This window comes from Aythya fuligula, chromosome 4 (genome assembly GCF_009819795.1).
Source record: "Aythya fuligula isolate bAytFul2 chromosome 4, bAytFul2.pri, whole genome shotgun sequence".
Lineage (NCBI taxonomy): Eukaryota > Metazoa > Chordata > Aves > Anseriformes > Anatidae > Aythya > Aythya fuligula.
In genome coordinates, this window is record NC_045562.1 from 65,869,907 (window position 1) to 65,891,135 (window position 21,229).

Genomic DNA, 21,229 nt, shown 5'->3' on the forward strand with positions numbered 1-21,229 from the left:
TGGATTTCGCCCACCCATTTCAGACAGGAAGAATGAAGCCGCAACCAACATTGAACAGCCCTGGAGAGGCAGGATGTTTTACCAAATGAAGCCAGCACAGCTCTTCTCATGTCGGTTGTGGTGATCAAGGATGCAAACTTCTGAGGACAGAAGCTGTCTCTCATTATGTGCCTGAATAAGGGCTGATATTTTGGATCCCCAGATTTAGCTGTGACCAGAAATGCTACTTTCATCTACAGAATTGACATTAATAGTACTTCCTGGGAGTAGGAAGGTGTTGCTTTAATACTTAGAAATACAAGAAGTAAGTCACATAGGCAGCTCTCCTGCTAATAGCAGATACGTGGAACCATTGTCACATGGGCCAGAGCATACTGGAGATGCTTTATCAACACAGGCACTTGTCACTAAGTACACTTATTGCTACACCACTGTCATGGTTACAGGACAGAGCTGGAGGGAGGCTGCGTGCTGGTGGCTGGATCGTGGCTGTGTTACAGAGCACAGCAGAGCAGCCGTCTAGCCGACCACAGTGTGCCCAAGGCATGAATCAGAAGAGAAACAGCAATGAGAGAAATTATGCAAAGCAATATGATGAGGAACTGAAGGTGTCTAAAAAGTGCAACGTTTCACACTGTCAAAATATTCAAATGCTGGCAAATAGTGCTAGATAATAATGTATCACCACAGCAACACAGTGCTCAGAAGGGCATTGTAACTGGCATAGTGCATGCTGCTTGTATCTTAGGTACAGGGTAAATACAGAAGCCACTGCTTTGATGCAAAACAATCTTAATTGATTGAGATATTCAAAACTAATTAATAATCTAATGTAATTAATTAATTATGGCAGTTTCAATGAACTGATACTACATTTTTGCATAATGAAAAGCAGTGGACATCACTCACCTACCTTTCAGGAGTCTAACCATGAGCCCGGAGTCTAATTACACACTAGACCTCTATCACACACAAACCCACACAACCAAAACTGCACAGCAGTGCTATCAGGGACCATTTCCATGCATACAACAGGAATTATTACAATAAAAGAAAGCACACAATTGAAAAAAAAATAATCTACCATAATAAGTTTTACCTCTGTATCAACCAATTTCCCTCATATTTTGAGCTTCTTATTTGTATTATTCAGAAATAGTTTGCAGAATCTCTTACTTTGGTAAAAATTTAAAAATGTAGCAGGCTTAAGCTGTTGAGAAATGCCACTGCTTGCACTTACTCAAGAACCCCAAAAAAATTACTTATAGGGTAAAATTCTGCAACCAGTTCCTTCTAATATGTACTAGTTTTTCTTGACATCTAAAGAGCTGTGAGTTTTTAACAGTTTGGATAATAAGTATAAATAAGAGTAGCTCTGTATCTCCTTCTGGACGGAAGAGGCTGTTGAAAAAGGGGAAGGATGAGGGTGGGAGACAGATTAGGTGAATGAACCTAAAGCATTGTAATTGGGCTACAGAAAAGACTAAAAACTAAGCTTAAAAATGTTTGCATTGCTATTTATATGCTTGTTGGTAATATTTTAATGATATCTGTTTCAAAGCAAAAAGCCCAGGTCAGCTCACCCAGTTGAGTTCAGATACAACGCACTGATGATTAACCTGCCTTTGCAAGCCAGCAGCTCCCGACAAATGCAAGTGGCACTGAAACAGAGACAGTTCTCAAACTGCAAAATGTCTTGCATCTTAGCAAAGACTAGTCATTGAAAGTGCTAGTTAATGTTTCCTACCTTTGATGGTTTCCTTTGGCAAGAGCTAATGCTGATTTATTTAGATGTATCTTTTCCAACAGTTTTCCTTCTTCTCTCGTGATGGAGAAAACCGGCATGCAGAACAATTTCTAAATGAGGATCAGTATAGACACTTAGATCCTTTTGCTGCTCTGACAACCTTCTCGAGGCTGTCCATACTACAGGAAATATTTTGTTCAAATAGACGGAGTCACATTTATTGCGTGCTTCAGTATTAATGCTTGTATTATATGCTGCTGAAGTACCTTTCACACATCACTAGGTTTTGTTGTTAGTGAAACAGCAGGGGAACAGACATTTCAGAATGAACCATTATTCCACACTGCAGGCAGAAATTCATACACCCTGCTGTAAAGAATTAGTCTCGTCTCTCTGCTACACTGAGACTTCTGCAAAGGGAAAGGCAATTGATTTACAAAGTGGATGGGGAATAAAAACCAGCTCAACCCTAGGGGAAAGAGAAAAGCAAACTACAAAGAAAAATACTCATGTTTTAATTAATATGCCACTGAGGTATAATTGCCATTTAATTGACATGTACATAACTGGCATTTCTAGTCTCAGTCTTGTCTAGTGCCTACTGCATTTCTTACCTCATTTTAAAGCACCATACAGTTATGATTAATAGATTTAAAAAATATATTAATTATATTTTCTAGATATTTAAGCAAACAACAAAATGTTAACCCTCTCTTCCCCATATACTGACTTCCATGCTGCCGTATCAGGCAGCATTTAGACCCATCTTTATGTTTAGCAAATGATATGGCCATTATCACCAGTTCGTGTAGGATACATTTACACCACAGCCATGTAGCTGTAAATCAGGGGACAGTTGTAGACAAAAGTCTATTCAAGAGGTGAAAATATCCCTCAGCACTTACAGTAGCAATTATGTTAGTTAGGTTGCATGGAAATAAGTCCCAAAAGACCTTTCCAAAATCATATGCTCCAACATTTTACACTGTCAACTTTTATTCACATCAAACGCAAAACACCAGCTACTAGTGACAGAGAATCATCTAGTTCATCAGCTACCACTACAGTTGGTCATGGAGGAGCTCAGCCTGGCCATAACTGCTGCAGTTCCCTATCTAAGCAAGAACACCTTATTTACTCACAATCTAAAAGGAGTTTGCCATCAAAACATTGCCAGGAGATTAAGTTTGGATATTAAGTTTTCTCTAGCAACCTAGGAAATCATTTGCTGAAACAGCAGATGAAGAGAAACATCCCCCAAGTTATATCTTACTATAGGCTGTCAGTGGTAACAAAGTCACTGGAAAAAAAAAAATAATAAAATGCAAACACCACATTCAGTCTGAGATGTTCCAGGGAAGGGACTTTCTTTAGAAACAGTGAAAAGAGTTACTATTACTGCACAAGGTAGCGGTGAGACGTCATCTGGAGTACAATGTCCATCCATGCTGAAAGATTGTGATTCCAGCTGGCAGTGGGCACTGTGAAAGTCTACCAACATCACAACATGAGCTTGGAGCTTCTTTTACAAGCTGAGGATAATTTGGCTTGTTCATTTTAGCAAATGAAAGTTGGTAGGAACTAAGACTGTTCTCTATATTTTTTCCTTAGACTTCATCAATTAAAAGGAAGAAGATCAAAAAAGCTAAAAATCAATCTTTATTAGAAGAATTAGCAACTGTAGACTGACCACATACAAATAGAAAGGTGCTGGAATTGAGATAAAGTTTCTAATTATTACAGGTTAAGGAAACCCAGCCACAATTCCCAGAAGAGGACCAGAAGTTGCTGGCTGCCACACAGTACCTCTACACACCGCATCAGCCTTCCAAGCCTCTGCACAGGTTGTCCTGTGGGAAGGACTGGGATGTAGGGAACCCACCTCTGTTCCCTCTGAGCAAAACACAAGGAGATCGATAAAAGTTCACTAAATAAATGGAAAGCATTCTTTGGACAGAAAAGAGTTTGTACCAGCATTTGGATTATCTTGTGAAATATAGTATATTTTCATAACAAAACAATTACACTTATTTTGTCTATTTTTATATGCCTATTAGCACAAGTTGAGACTTTAATTAATAAGTAACTACTTGTGATATTAAAAAGAGATAAAAAATGTTTTTAGTGCCAAATGAAGAGGAATAGATTGCAACACAACAAAATGGAAATGAATGGTTATAAAAAAATCAAAAGCGTATTATTTTAAAATGTGTTTATTTTCTGTGCTACTGCTTGATGTCCACTGTTGCTAGATGGAGAACAGAGCTGCAGCATAGACACATGTGATAGCTATAGCACAAAGAATAAAGTCTTCTTTTCCCTAAAGTCTTGCAGATACACTGCATTAAGTCAAACTATAAAGCAAACTCCAGCCACCTCTTCCTGTCCATTTTAGATGGGAGGAGAAAGTAGGACAGGGCTGATGTTGCATTAAACAGTGCCCTTTAGGCTTTCATGAGCAAACCAAACCTTATCCATACAATCACTGGTGAGAAGGGCTTTTGTAAAAAGAACAGCAAAATTTTTTCTATTTAAAGCAATAGAATAATTTGTGGTCTCCATAAATCATTTGCTTGTCCCCTTTTGTGTCTTTTTCAGTACAAGTTCCCTGGGAGGCTGAGGGCAAGACAAGGTGGACTAAAGAGGAAGAAAGCCAAGAAAGGAATTATAAACAGCTATCCTATGTTTAAGCCTATTTTCTCCATGGAATGGATCTGGCCCTCAGAAAATGGGCTGAAGGAGGAATTTAAATAACTAAATCATCGTTGTATTTGGCTGCCAACCTACAAAAACAGACATATTTTTAATAAGTTATCGGTAATTCACACTAGTTGACTCTCCCTTCCTCTTCTGCTGAATAAACACTTAAAATGAGCAAGTGTTGGGAAGGGAGACAGTATTATAAAATCTGGACACAGAATAATTGTGGAAGCAGCTGTCCTCCTGACATTATCACAGAAATCAGAGATGGAAAAAATCCTATTAGGTCATATAGTCCCACCCTTTGTCATTGCAGGATTGTTCCCTAACGTAGATTTTCCAATGCCTTGTCCAATCTAGTTTTAATATGATCTAAATGATAGCTTCCAGCATCTCTCCTGGGGGACTATTCCCGTGGCTAAAAAGTATCACTATCAAGATTTCTTCCTCTCTTTAACAGTAATTTGCCCTACTATTTCTGTGTATCTCTAGATTATATTCAAGACCACAAAAAGAAATACTGAAGTACTGAAAAATGTTTCAGGATTCCACACAATTCTATCCAAAACCTCAAAATATGACAAGCAGCCACAGCTATTTTTTTTCTATCCTCCTGACCAGGAGGTACACAAATGTCCCAACAAACTGGCCAGTGACAAACACGCCCTGAGTTTGATACCAGACAGATTGAAGAGATCAGCCCCAACTTCAAGCCTTTTGAATAAATCTGTCTGCTACAGGCAAACAACAAATGACAACTGTGGTAGCAATGGACGTAGTCTCCATGTTTTTTCAAATTTGTTTGCCTAAGTCACAACTTTTAGTCTCTCTTATTCATGAAATAAGGTGTGCATACTACTTCCTTATCTGGCTGTTCTCCATTTCTGACACAAGAACTCAATGGGAATTTTCTGAGATCCCTCAGAGAGGTCCAAACGCTGGTGGAAATCCCAGGTCGGTAGAGGGCTGAGAGTCAAATCAGGGAGAGGCACCAGCAGTAACTCTCCAGCCTGTGGACTGATTACCATGTAGATATTACACTATCTGTCATCTCTTGCCCATGTAAATGTGGTGGAAATGTAAAGGAAAAACACTAGAGATATTTGAGAGGAAATGACCAGGTTTGGGAGAGTTGAAGATGCACAGCTGGAATTATCATGGCAGCAAAATACTAGGACACAGGACAGTCCAGTTTCCAGACTGTTATAACAAATCTCCAGTTTCTGAATATCAATGTACCCGTTCTAATCCATTGCCTACTTCATACTAAGTTCATCCCAGCATTCCTATTTGAAAGTGACACTGTCTGATGCTACTGTGCTTTTACAGATTGCAAAAGTCCTTTTTCTTACATATCTGCTTCCTCTTTTTAGAAGTGTTTTCAGAATCAGAATTGATATTTTCATCCACACTTAAATGCTATAGACTTCAATCAGTTGCTCCCAACCTGCACAAGTAGCAAAACAATAAGTGTATCAATGCTACAGCTTTTTCACAAGAGCCACATTACAGGGGGTAGGCAGGAAGGACAGAGGAAAGGAGGTAATGCATGCACTAACCAAAAGTCAATGAATCAGTGATGGTAGAACTCGTACAACACCTTTAAAGAATTATCTTTTCTCAAGTTTATTATGGTCCATCTGCAGCAAAAACAAGGAATTCTTGTGTTGCTCAATACACTCTCACCAAGTAATTACAAGAAATGGATAAAGATGTATATGCCCACAGACTTCACAAAGCAAACTGAGCTCTGTTACTACACAGGCCACATTGTAACACATATTATTGTTTAACCAAACAGTGGGTAAAATTCTACCAAATAAAAAGAATATTTTTGTACAGATGTTATTAGAAGTCTATTTTCTGAGATGTCTATGAAACATTTGACAATAATAATTTGAAATATTTCCCATGCACTAATCCCAGTAACACATTATGCCAACTAGTACAGACTCATTGTTTCCTTCCACTTGCCTCTCAATTCCTTCCACAGCTATTATTGTCTACCATTTGGATAATTAAGTCTGTATGACTAGCAGCTATTTCTCTGGCAGATGTCCATTGGGACTTCTCCAGGTTCTCTGAGCTGATGAAAAGAAGGAAGCAGAGATCTGGGGAACCTCTTACTAATTCCAGTACTGCTAAGGCTTAACAAGATGCAGAGAAAGGGCAGATCCAAAAAGTGGATAAAGGATAACATTGATTGGATCACCACACACTTGGATCCAGGGCGAAATTCTATTTGAATCAAATAAATTTATTAACTTCTAACCTTTGGTCACTTACGTGGAAACCTCTTTTGGATAAAGCATAAACATGCACTTAGAACAAACAATCTCCTTGCTCAAAACAAGCAAACAAACAAAACTCCCCAACAACCAACCCTGAAACGTAGCTCATTTCTGGGTGCAAAAATAAATTTTATAAATTTTGCTCAAAAATAAAACTAATTCTAGTTTTTCAGCATCTTCATTGTAAATCTGGGGAATGTCAAGCAGAATCAAAGAGCAGAGTTTACAAAGGAATTTCACATAAGTATAAAAATATGTCTGATAACCCATTCACATCCTACTTCTTCTACCTGAATGTTCTTCAGTACCACAAACATCTATTTAGGATGTGTATTATCAAATCGTTAAAAGATGAAACAGGAAACAATTATAGAAGTAATTCCTACTATTGCATAAAAACAAACAAACAAAAAAACACATTAAACCATTGAATTAACACTCATTTGTGAGCGTAAGAATATGTGGAAAAGAGCAAGTCTCTTTGCATACTTTGAGATTTGTTCAAAGGACAGATTCTCCTTACCTCGAGCACTCTTCCTGTGATATACTTTTCACAATTGTCACATCTGATACCAAACTTGGCATGATAGTCTGTTTCACAATATGGAATGCCATCTCTAGGGAAGAAGGACAGGCAACACAGAGCTTTACATAGGCTTACAGGTATTCTGGAGGATTATACAGCCAAAATATGTTAACAATTACAATTTAAAAGTATGAATAATACAAATGGGAGTCTTAGCTGTTTTTTCCTAAGAAGTTGGAATCAAGGAACTTGGTCTACTTCACTGAAATTAACCCATCTGTTAATTCTGCATTTATATCACAGTTTTTCAAAATTTTGCATTTAGATCACTAAACAGTGGAATGAAAAATAATTGCTTTAGAAGAAACTGGAGACTGTTCTCTTGTGTGAAGTGCAAATTAAACATAGTTAAATCTGTTTGGTGCATTGCTGCATAATATGCTAAAAGAGGCAATGATCAGGTGGATTTATTAGCAGAGGCACAGTTTTATTGGACTTTTTCCTGGAGAAAAATAAGTATTAATTTTATAGCATATCAACTGGAATGAACTAACCTATAAGTTATCAAAATAATTAACTGAATCAGTTGAAGAAAGGATGTTTTTTTCTATTCAGTTTTGTTTTGAATTTAGCTTTTTTTTTTTAAAGAGAGGATTTCACAGTAGCTATATATTTAAAACATTTTTTTTTCTTAACAAATAGAAAAAAAAAATCAAAACCAAACGAAATGTACCAAAATACAGCAGAATAATGTAGGATTTGAGATAATGCAAAACCATGTTTAGGAACACCCTTTTTTAAAATATTGTTTTCTTGGTCTCTGGTTCATGCTCCAAAATTAACTTGTATTAATCTAAACCCAGAAAATTGTTGAAAGCCAGTGGGACACTGGCTGTGAAATCCCATTACCTATGAATCTCTGGGTGCTGGTGGTTGTTAGCTGTTTAGGAAAATTTCATCATATCAACACACTTCTCTAAAGGAGAAATTAATCCCAGTTGCGTTGGCCAGTGAAAGCCCTGTATCTCATCAGACTGATACGAGTGCTGACATGAGACTTTGTCTGTGTCTGTGTTTTGTGCTGACTCTCACTGCTGTCATCAAATTCAGTCCAAGTCTGATGGCATGAGGGTCTGGAGTAGTGCAAAAAAGTCTGATACATGCCTCTTTAATGAACATTTAGAGAATTTTTTTGCTTATGTGAAACACATGGAAACATTATTCACATTACAGCACTGCATAGAGCAAAAGCAAACAGAAGATTAAGGGCATATCTGCACAGCTTTGAAGCATACTCCACCTTTAGTATAATTGGTTTTAGTATAATTGCTTTTTTTTTACCAATACTAGGTGAATGGAAAAATTCTACTTCTACTTGTTTTTCTTTAGATTGTGAATCTTTAATACCTCTAAAACCATTGATAAACACAAAGTAAAGGATATGCAACACTGAATTAATCATTTGCTATCATTGTACTGCTGAAAACAAAGGAAAATGCTTTGAGCTCCCCCACTCAACTTACTTGCTGATGTACTCTGCATTCAGTAGCTTGCCACATGTATTGCACTTAAAACAGCCCAAATGCCAGTGTTTGTCCAAGGCAACCAATGACTGCCCATTTTTTATTTCTGAACCACAGCCTCCACAATCTGCAAGAGAAAAATCCAATATGAGTGCATCACATGCTTTACATGCACAAGATCGATACACATCACTGCAGTACATGAATCCACTGCTGTCCTAGTAACAGCTTGTGCATTCTCTAAAGCTTACTACTGTGGTCCTGTTGTAATATCCTAGATGACAACAAATCATTCAACAAACAACCCTACTAACTTAGGTTTCCTAATAACTTTGGTTTTATTGCAATTTCTTTACAATCTGTTTAAAAAAATACGTAAAAAGGAAATGTTGCTGATTGAAAGTATAGAAAATCAGTCCTAAATAAATAAATAAAGACCTAAAAGTTACAAGACTAAAACAAATAACTGATTCTTTTTAAAAGACTTTATTCCAGGTCTGACAGTTGGCTAATGTTTCAAAATACTTTTTGCAACTTTGGAAAAAAAGTAAGCTGAAATTCTGATGTGCAATTTCTGCAACCACGAAAAGTATAGCAAAACGTAAGAGGCGTTAGAAATTCCTGAATCATAGTGACATTGGATATGCAACATGTGAAAGAGATGGCTGGCTGTAAAGACATTATTTATAGAAACTCACTTATATAAAGCTCCAAAAAGTTCTAAGAAAAATTAAAAGCAAACCATGCTGTAACTGGATAATATAGCCTAAGCTAAATCGCTTAAACAGGCTGCATGTGAAGTAGTGCTTTACTGCCCAGGAACAGTAATTGAAGATAAGACTTTTGTATTTATTTATGTATTCATTTGTTTTTAAGAAAAAAAAAAAGATGGATGCTTTTGATTGATACTGATTCTAGTATCAACAACAGAGTAATCTTTCTGATTTGTATGATCTAATCTGAAAATATATATATAGTTTTGGAGGAATTCTTCATATATACCAACAGTTTGCTAGAGAAAAGACAAAACCTGAATGACACATTAAAGAGTCAGTTAAAGATGCCAGAGGAGAAAAAAGAAACCATCTTACATGGAAGAGAAAGATACACAAAAGCATTAAAAAAAAACACCACCACCACCAAAGATTTATCTAGTTATTAAGAAAGTGCTCCAAACATAGGATCTCATTAAAAGATTTAAACAGTCCTCTTAAAAACTTTGTGATTTAAGATTCTATTTAGTTGATTACATGACCCTAATGAGACACTCTGTTAGTGCAGTTGTAAATGTTTAATTTCTGAGCACAAAACAATAAAGGATAGTTCTTATTTTCCTTTAGTGGATTTGGAATGGTTTACGGGAGTTATATCATGTCTCTTTAATATCACTCTGTAGAGCACCAATATGTGGAAACAAGACCAGCATAAAAGTGTGTGCAGAACAGATCAGAACATTTGAATTTTTGCTAATAAGAGAGACCATTTGGGTGTGTGCCTACATTTAGTCCCACAAGACAATAAAAACTTCAGTATCTATATTTAAACTGCAATCAGAAATTTGTTTGTGATCTCCCATGCACCAGGGGTTTATCTGGTAATCTTATTTAATCTCTCTAGTTGAAAGTTTATTTTGCAAACTTAATACAACAGCGTGTTGAGATGTCATTTGCCTTTCATATTGCTTAAGCTTGGGTGTGCAGAAATGCAGCATTCTGGGGGTGCTGTTTTCTCTGTTAAGTTCCAGATAAGTAAAAACAAATATTGTGGTTGCTATGCCAACACTGCCTATTGATGTGATGCCCTTGTCTTCCTGTCTTGGGTGTAGCATCCTTTGGTGACTCACCTAATCTCAACCAATAACTCTGCAGAACACACCAATTTGTTGCTACCTATTGATATTCTTCTCCAAGTACTCTTTCAGCATCATCACTGCCACAAGGGGTTTTCACAGATAGTGTTTTATAAACTCAATAACAGAGGTAGGTAGGCATGTATATAATCATAAGAAATTCTGGGGGCTTGGGCAAAAAGCAAGTATTTCACATTCTTCATTTATTCTAAATGTAATGTATAGAAGAATTCAAAACTAAACGGGGAAGACAAAAACAGAGGATGTGGTCAGAGGGGGCTGTCATGCTGGGAGATCAGTAAGTCCTAAGACATCTCCTCAAAGCATTCTTGAGCTCAATTCAGAGATAAATAGACTAACAAATAGCATACATAGCACATATCAGGGATTCAGAGGCAAGAGTAAAACCGTGTTAACAGTCGTTCAACACATATTACTCAGTCCTTTACTCAGCTTGCTTGAGGACACATGTTTTTGTGCACTACTGTTCTTTCATAAAACGAATTGTTTGTTTAAAACATGAAGTTCTTTTCCAAGAAGACTGTTATTAAAACAGGAAGATACTAATGCTATTTATTGCGTTATGTAATACATAAAGAAGCTCCAGACAACCATTCTGGACTTTCAATTTTGCACTTCAACCATGATGTCATTGACACTGAGTTGTCTTTGTCACTGCTTGTTTATTCCTGAAATGCTGGCTCTAGCCTAAGGGTTAGCAAGTGATTGAAAAACAGATGTTATTACATATTTCTCTTTTACATATTGCATTATTTTCTGAATATTGTCCAAGTTCATTCTTATTCTTTTAGCTATTTGGTTAATTTTCTGCATATCATCATTTGCCAGACTTATGTATCCAGCTACTTATACACAAACACACTTACACACATTTGTGTCTGCAGTGTTTCCCCTTAATCCCTCAAAGCTCTATGTCCCACACCATTGCAAACCAATTTCCTGAGGCCCTTGATCTTTGCAGCTTCTGGGTGCTGCATGTTACCTTGAAATCAGAAGATGTTGCCCTGCAGCAGCACTGCAAGAAACTGGGGCACTGGAGTAAGAAAAAGACAAGAATGGACATAGCGTGGCAGATATTAAAGATATTATTGAACCACAGCTCTTACCCAATTCCACTGAAACCTGTAGAAAGATTTCCTCATTTTATAATGAGACTTAAGGCAGACCTGTATTTGAGGTTTAAATACTTGCATGTGTTTGAGGATTTATTTGGAGAAAAGCCAAAATTTTGTTTTCAAAGGTCCTGTTTTGCCATAAAGATGTGCTTCCAGAACTCATTCTCTTTGAGGCATGGGGTTTGCTAAGGGTCTGCAGGCAAGGAGCTGTAGTAGCTGTGCACTGGGGAGGCATGGTGAAGGCAACTAGGTGAACTGGGGAAATACAGCACAGGAAGCAGCCTCTGTGACATGTGTGTGTGGACAAAGAAAGAATTTAAGTACATTAAAGGATTCTGTATCATAGATAATCAAATGAACTTGTTCTGTCAGTAATCAACCAGGCAAATCATTTCCATTAAAGTCAAAGGCAGTTTTCCCATAAGAAAAAGAGACAGGTAATTAAAGGCCATATAGTATGGGTCTGCACATTCAGCCAGACAAAATGGATTAGATTCAAGGCTGAGAATGATCTGTCTCCAGAATAAGAGGCAAGGAAAAGCACCTAAAAGAGACACGTATTGCCTCCTCTAAAGAGAATAGCAGTAGCAAGAAAGGAGTCAGCATAGAGTCTCACACCGCATTTACACAGCAGCTTTTGCTGACAAACAGAAAAAATGAGATGGTGAAAATTTCTGTAAAGGGAGAGCTGTGGGGAAAAAAATGGTGGGGAAAAAAAGGGGGGGGGGGGGAGATTTCTCCCTGAAGCGAGCTGGATTCTTTACATACAAAGATAAGCAATCTAGGTGTTTTTTCCTCATACTAAATTCAGCTTGATGTGATAGTCATTAAAAATATTTCTGTATTCATCATTTAATTAAATTGCTGTTGCTGTTTTATTACTATTTTTGTGTGGTAGCTGCTCATGAACGAATGGGCACAGTGACAGAATTCAGAGCAGCAATGCTAATCTATGAAACCTCAGTTCAGCTGCAAAAAATGTGCTATGAAACAATCATACTTCTCTGTAGTGTATGTATCTTCTAATAGAAGTCCCCTTGATTACATTGCATACTTTAACCCTTTCTGTGCAGTATTTAGACATGCAACCGTGTCACTGATATTTCTAAATCAATCCTGGAAAACATACAAATGACTAAATCTCATGTTGGATTTTATTTTAGCTGGAGTTGGATTAAACTCTCAAAAATATTAACATCTATATTACGCCTTCTTTCAAATATTTTGATTTACTCCAGTTTTAAACTAATGTTCTGAGAGGTTCTGTGTATTATTAAGTCTACAATGGCACCATTTGTGTTTCATTTTAAAAATCAGACTTTCTCAAAAAATTGCCATGTATTTCTTCATACGACTACACTGGATTTGTTGACAGCTTCTATGCAGTGTAGTAGTAAAAAATCCAGTTACAGATTTTAGTGTAAAATTTGTTCTTTAAGCATGTGCAGGCTAGAAAGTAACAACAGAAAACAGCACAACTCCCCACTTACTTCGCAAGTTCTGTACTGGGAAAGAGCCAGTGCTGCTGGAAGGGGGCAGGGAACATTTCTGGCAGATGCACTCTTTCCCATTAAAAGTTACCCGGTCACCTGCGGGGAAAGGCAGCCTAAAACAGAGGAAACAAAAGCATATGGGTTACATTCTCACACCTTTATTGAAATGAAATGTCTTTCCGTAAAGGTACTGCCTATTACTGTAGTTGATTTTTCTCTACTTGTCCATATCTCATTCCCCATTTCTCAGACACTTGTAGGCTAAAGTATCAAAGGGACATTTGCAAATGCTGATGTTACAGCTACTTATATCAAGAGGTACAAAAAGACACCGAGCACTCAAGTCCAAATTCTTGCATATATAAGAAATGTAGTATCAGCAATGGTTGGTCATTAACAGGATCAGCTATGGAATGAAAATAAAATTGGAATTACAGGGAGCAAGTACCAGAAAATGCAGATGTTATTAAGAAAATGATGCCTGAGGGTGATGATTTTATTCCTTAAAGATGACAGCATTTCTCCTCCCAACTTGGACCATATAAAAGTCCTTCACTTAATCCATTTATACAGAAAGCAAATATTAGTGGACTCTCATCGGAGAAAACACATCCTTCTTATAAAAACAGAAGCATCTACATCACTTGTTTGTTCTATCCAAGAACAGCTTTCCTTACACTTAATTAAATCTTTCCTTTTTATCAGTGTCCTTAAAACAACAAGCTTTCTGCCATGAGCTTTCTTGTCCATGTACAGAAACACAAAGTTTTTTTTTCTCTTTATAAGAGGACCAGATGGACAAATCACTGTATAATTCAGCAAAGGATGGTAGGGTTTAGAAGCACATTTCACTCTACTCAAAGCTCAACTAAATCCCAAGCGAGCTATCAAAATATGGCTTAAGTAGGGCATAAAAATAAGGCAGACCTTCTGCCTCCTTGTGAAATGTATCTGACCAGATTAATTCATTAACATTTAATTAAAAATCTGCATGACATTCCCCCACAGAAGCTATCAGATTTATACTAAAGAAGAGATCGTCTTTGCTACAAGACACACAGATATTTCTTGGTATGTACAAACATTATTTTGCTCTCTAAACTGTCTTAGAGTAGCTTATTTTACATTTGCGTTGCATCTAAATGAAAAAATTAAGTACTTCAAAAGAGAACAAAAGCTATGCTATCCTTTGTAAATATGGTTACTAAAATACATCTAAAACCAGCTAGATAACTGTTCAGCAATGTCATCCATTTTGGACCATGGGCAACACTTAAAAAAAATATGAAGACACATGCAGTTTAATTACTTTTATATCTGTGGAAAGCTGGTAATGGATTTTGCTTGTCATCTGTTGATGACTTAATACTCCAAATATTTGCTTCCTTCTTTCTTACTTACATTGAGCTAAGGAATAATATTTTATGGAAATACCCTTTAAAATTGTTTTGCTCTTTTATTCAACTAAATAGTCCATGTGTGATTCTGATAGAGTCCCAAAATCATGCCAGTACAGATAAGGGAGTGCTACATTTCCACCTGTTCAACAGAATATTTTCTATGATTGATTTTACTGCATACACTGATTAGAAGAAGAAAACACTGCCACCAGTATAGCAGGCAGAGTGTGATGGAGCCAAACTACTTCAGTGAGCAGTAAGTCTGTCCCATCTTGCAGCAATGCAACAACAGCAAGCTCCTGTGTTACATATATAAAATGTTCTTTATGGGTCAATATTATTATTCACAATGGATTTTTATATTGCTTGAAGTCACAAAGCCTTCTAATATCTAGAATAAAAGAGTTTCATGAACATCACAGAACTGTTGAGGTTGGAATGGACCTCTGGAGGTCATCTGGTCCAAAGCAGAAGTTTATTCAAATGAACATAGAGTGATTTGAATAAAAATTACCCCTGATTACCCCAAAATGTCTCAACAGTGGAGTGATATAATTCAAGTGCTCTACTAGCTTTCTACTGCCAATGTGAAAGACACCATTTAATCATATGTTCATTTTAATAAGATATTACAAAACCAAGTCTAAAACCAAGCACTATTCATTCACTTTGAAAGGCACAAGGCAAGGAACTTCAACTGTTCCAGGACTGAGATCAGAGCTCGTAATAAACCTCCTACATGTTTTTAGGAAGAAATCTCACTTTGATTAGCAGATGCACGTAGATTTACCAGGACCACTGGTAATCTGCTGTAAATTAAAACCCCACAAAAAAGTAACTTGTTCCACAGATACAATCATGCAACTACACTGTCAAACAATTACCCCAATACCTTTTGTTCTTATGAATGTTTGAATTCCCTGGGCAGGATGTTACCATCCATTATGGTTTGCCATATTCTTTAATGGGAATAAGGCTGGGAATCAGCTAACGAGCCAATTGGACTATCATGTGAGGTCTCAATAAAACAAAACTCTTTGCAGTATTTATAATCCTAGGGATAATGATGTCATGGAAGCCATGAATAACTTACATCTTTGAAGAAGTATCGCTACTACTAAGCATTCTTGTATCTATTACATTAGGAGATGTATTCAGAGGGAAAAGTTTTTTTTTTTTTTTTTTAATTTGCTTGACAATAATCCAGCTGAACATAGAAGCCATCTGAAACAGATGCACCAAACCTGAAGTAAAGCAGAAGCAGGGACCAATCACTTTAAACTAATTCATCTATGTGATCTATGGCAATCTGAAAGCAAATGCAATTAAAGCTAGAAGAGACTAATAGAATAACTGACCTCCTATGGCACAAAGACACCCACAGATAGATAACACCCACAAAATATGCCAATGCTCACATGTACCACAACAAGCCACAGAGTCTAGTTCAGGGGAAAGGTGTGGGGGGCTTTATTATCCCATTTGCTTTATTTTCTGAAAGTTTAGTAACCATGCCCTTTCATTCAGAGGGGAAAGGGCAATAAATTTACTTCTGTATTAAGTTTTCCACGTTTGTAAGATAACTTGCTCTATAAAAGTTGGGAAATCCTCCTTGGAGGTTATCCCCCCAAAGGCAGATTTCTATGTCTTGCTGCTTCAGCATGGGCAGTAGGGCCTGACCAGCAACTGTCTAGTTTTCTAAACTCATAATCAAATGGTGGCATTTGCTCCACTATCTCATTCACTGGGAATCCAAAATTCATACACCATACACTTGAGAGCATTTTTGTAACATCTGACCTCTCCATTTCACAAGCAGCCCCACTCCAGGATTTCAATGCCAGTACAAGTGAAGGCACAACAGAAGGTGATAACAGACAGTTAACAAGGTTTCAGTTTCTGAGATCTGTAACTTGTGAGCAGGACTATATATAGCATTGTAGGTTAAGGGCAGCATATCTGCCTTTGAATATAATGACATGTCACAACCAGCTACTCCCTGAACATTGCTAGGTATGGGTTTTAATTAGCTACACATCCCTTTAAAAAATATTCAGTGTGATTTTCACAGTTGGTTAATCTATTTTTAAGATGTGAATTAAAAGTATCTTTAAAGCAGTTCTCTGAAGTGTCTTGTAAGCTACATATTTCATGACTTATGTCCCCGTGAATTTTGTTTTATCCACCTGCCTACAATATTTGTAAAGTTTGTGATGACTGGAGATGACCAAAAAAATTATATTGTAAAACATCAAAACACCACCAGCCTAACCCAGGGTAACTGTGTGCTGACACTTAAAGGTCTGGCCTTTGTCTTGTACATGCACTCAGCATATGCAGCTGAGGGCAAGTCATTCAAACATTCTGGGCCAAATAGAAGATGTTCATTTTTTCCAGAGCAGACTGATGGCTTTCTGTTCTTTAAGTTGCTGATCTGACTGCATGGTTGAACAGTCAATTAAATTTGATATAAGAAAATTAACAGAAGCATATGATCAGGAACGTGGGGAGAGCAAAGCTATGCATTTCAGCAGCAGCCTGCAGTTACACTGGGTCAGTGTAATGCCAGAACGTAACCTGAGGACCTACAGGATCATATTGTGCTCTAATTTGTACCTGGTACATTCACATTCCTCAAGGTTGCTCCAGACGGATGAATTTGACCCAGGATGCTAAAGTCGGTGAGACAAAGTGAACATCACTTGCATCTATTGTCTTCATGAAGTTCAACAAGGGCAAAAGCTAAGCTTGCACCTGGGGAAGAACAATCCTATGCATCAGTACATGCTGAGGGTTGATCAGCTGGGAAGCAGCTTAAAAAGATTTTGCATAAAAAGGTGTGTCAGTCTTGGTGGACATTGTATTGAATATGAGTCAGCAGCAAAGTCCTTGTAGCAAAGAATGTCATCCACATCCTGGGCTGCATTAGTGCAGTCAGCAGGATGAGGGAAGTGATCTTTCCTTCTGTTCATCACCTGAGAGACTGAATCTGAAGTCGTGCACCCAGTTTTGGTCTCCTCAGGAAAAGACAGACATTGATATACTGGAAGCAGGTCAGCGGAGGTGGCTAGGCCCAGAGCTGGAGTACAGGATGCACATGGAGGGGCTGAAATAGATGGAATAGTTCAGCCTTAAAATGCTCAGGGGAGATCTTACTGCTGCCTAAAATTACCTGATAGTGTGTATACGAAGCTGGAGTCAGACTCTTCTCAGAGGTACAGAGTGGAAGGACATGAGGCAGCAGACATAAGCCAGAACATGGGAAATGCCAACTCAGTATAAGGTTAAAAAAATCATACCCTGAGTGTGTTCAAACACTAGAACAGGCTATCCAGAGACTGTGGAATCTCAATTTTTGGACATACTTAAAATGTGACTGGACAATGGCCTCAGCACCCTGACCAATCTGGACCAGCTTTGAGCCAGGGTCTGGACCACAGGACCTCCACAGGTCCCTTCCATGAGCCTAGGTACACTCCATGCATGAATCTGAAGAGCAGTTCAATAAGAGTCCTTTGTCCAGGAAGCAACTTATATTGATAAATGCATTTGTTTTACAATCAAAATCCCAAGAAGTCCAGTCTGATTTCAAAGTTTTTGTGTCAACATCCAGATGAAGAAGTCTGCTTTATGAGATGCTTTATTAAATACCCAGTGGTGCTTAAGTGGGAACAAACTCTTCCAGATTTCAGCAGCATTAAAAAAGTGAGTAATTAAAAAGGTTTAGCATATTCAAGGTTTAGCATATTCAAAGTGTGACATAATTGCTACATTCCAGAATGAACTGAATTAACTTCTAATTTTCAGTATTGTCTTAATTTCTTAAGTCATACATATACAAAAGCCAATAAATTCTTACTAGAAATAGCAGTGTTATATAGGACTATAAACATTTTTTTTTTTCAACAAAGTTTTCAGTTTTCTGAATTTTTATATTCAACTGCTTGGCTACAGTTAGTTATGTTCATGAAGATAACAGTAATATAAATGGATTGAGAGAAGTTTTAGAAACAGATTTGGCACAAGCCCCTTGAAGAGTAGATAACTGTACCTCTTACCTCTACCCATATCATTCACCTCTGGGCACGTATTCTACTTCTGCCAATACATTGTTTCAAGAGAAAACTTTCTAAATTCAGATGAAACACAGAACTCGGATAGTCAAATTCTGTAAAGCAAACATGATGCTGTGTGGACATTAACCCAAAACAGTCATGCTAATTTATCACACACCTAAGTGTTAAATTGTTCCCTATTCATCTTTTACATGTCACACACACACAAAAAAATGTTTATAACTAATTATAAGAATTGTGAAAGTTTAGGGATGACGATTACATACACTTATCCAACTGGGTGAATAAATAACTCCTATCCCAAACTTATTTAATTATATTAACCCATATTACCAAAACCTAGACTGATGCCCTATGCACACATAGCATGTCAGTATCACTGAAATACAACACAGTGTCTATGTATAGTTTAACCATATCTTACATATGATTAATATATCTATATAACTTATTATCACATTAAGATTTCTCATGAAAATTCCATTTTAAAAAGTATTTTTTTTATCATCACAGGTAATGATTTCCCATTGCTTTTTGAACACTATTTCCTGGCCTTCCACATTGTACACAAGCTGCTCCTTTCAGCCATGAAGTTTTGTGTCTGATCACCATATAAGAATTATGAGAACAATTTTAATAAAACTCAGCTCCTCTTGATAGAGATAGCCTTAATTATCTCCCTCTTTTTATTTTGCTTTTACAGATATGAGACCTTTCAGAGGAGATGTCTCTGGCAGCCCTCAGAAGGACACAGCCACTTCCAGTTAATGAACAGGACTGCTTACCCCCTTCCTGGGAGTTCAGAGTAAGAAGTTAATCTGCAATGTTTTTCAATCTACATTGTCATTCTAGGCTTTCCTGGTTTTAGGCAATATCATCACAATACATGACAGCTGCAAATAGTTACACTCAGCATTTGGAGAAGGAGCTAAGCCCTCAAACTATGCCAGCAGAGCAAACACGCAAATCAAACCTGAATTTGTTTAGGATCAATGCAAGATAGAGAGAAAAAATCACATAGGACACTAGGTTATGTTGTATTTTTAACAGTCAGTTTTTCTCATTGATAATGAATTTTTTCACTTCAAATTTTGGCAGCTGAGGGAACAAGAACATCGAAGTCCCAATGGATGCCTCAGGGAAGATTTGGGTTTCTGACACAAGCTTTTTCACAGAGCAGTGCAGCAGCTTATCAACACAGTGCAGATGGCAAGAGGGAATACAGCTCTTTTGTGTGACACTGGGTCACATGGCATTCAAAAGTAGTAATGTCAATAGCTCCAGAAACTGATTGGAGCTATGTTATTTGCATTTTCCCCACTGCTCCAGCTAGCTGTGTGTACATTACATTTTCTCACTGATTTTACCATCTGAAGCCAGACACACTTCCTACCAGTTTCTGTTCAAATCAAGAGATTCTGTGAAAACAAGAAAAAAAAAAAAAAAAAAAAAAAAAAAGAGTTGCTAGTGTCACTGGTTTACTACTCAATGCAGGAACAGTTTCTTTACCAGCTACAGAAATGTAGGTTACAAAAGTGCTCATTTAAAGTCCTTAACAATCCTGCAATATGCTGAAGACCCTTCTCATAAGCACCAAGTGCCTTCTGCTGTCAACGATTTCTTTTGCAGCTGAAGTTGGTAAGAGCCATGCTTGGTTTCCATTAGAGCAGGAAGGGCAGCCACCACTGTTCTAGAAGTCAGACTTCTAAGAAAGAGCCCACATTAAAGTCCAGCTGCAATAGGCAATGTCGGACACAATTTGTGTGATCAGCCAGCTGCCTAAGATGGTGTGCTTTTGGTCCATTATTTAACGTTTCTGCCCATCTGTAATAAATAAGGACACAAATGGTACTCCAGACCCTTTCCTCTAAAGAAAAGGCCAAGGAAATGTGCTTTGCAATTTTGTACCCCTAATCAAATGTCTCTGGGGCTTCCCACCTTTTTTTTTTTTTTAATTTAATGATTTATTTTTATTTATTTAATGAAAAACACAAACACACAAAACATAACCTAACTCTATGTGAGCTTAAACCACATGTATTTACAGTCTACCCACCTGAATTTTGCTGAGGATACCACTCAATAAAATAAATGCTGATGATGTTTAGATCAGACACTCTTTCCCATAAAAAACATGAATTACGTTTGGCTTACAAAGACTAGCATAATTGAAGCAAGGCTGATTTAAAGCAGTTAAGAACCTGGTCTGGTGTTTTTAATATAAACGGATGATAGTATTCTTCTGTTGATCTACACCACAAGTCAGTGTTACAACCCCCCTAGGAGGCACAAATTGAATCCTGCAAGTCAGATGGACGTTAGTTGGCTCTGATGAAGACAATATGAATTTGTGTGTCCTTCTAAGGAAAGCAACAGAAACATATCTGTGTCTTTCTAATGAAGGTTTAGACAGCAGCAATTAGAAAATTTATCAGTACAACAGCTTTTAATCCAATAATTTAGTTATACATGAAAGTTAGGGAACATC

General features: G+C 37.2%; 1 protein-coding gene across 12 annotated transcripts in view; it reads right to left on the bottom strand.

Moving 5' to 3' along the window:
• ABLIM2 (actin binding LIM protein family member 2) overlaps positions 1–21,229 on the bottom strand; it is a 146,425-nt gene that overhangs the window by 70,772 nt on the left and 54,424 nt on the right. For all 12 annotated transcript variants that reach the window (XM_032186636.1, XM_032186629.1, XM_032186628.1 and 9 more), the window contains exons 4-6: positions 13,263–13,378; positions 8,788–8,914; positions 7,262–7,355 (exon numbers count right to left, since the gene is read on the bottom strand). In XM_032186636.1, the coding sequence (XP_032042527.1) occupies positions 7,262–7,355; positions 8,788–8,914; positions 13,263–13,378 (337 nt within the window). The remainder of the gene's footprint in view (positions 1–7,261; positions 7,356–8,787; positions 8,915–13,262; positions 13,379–21,229) is intronic.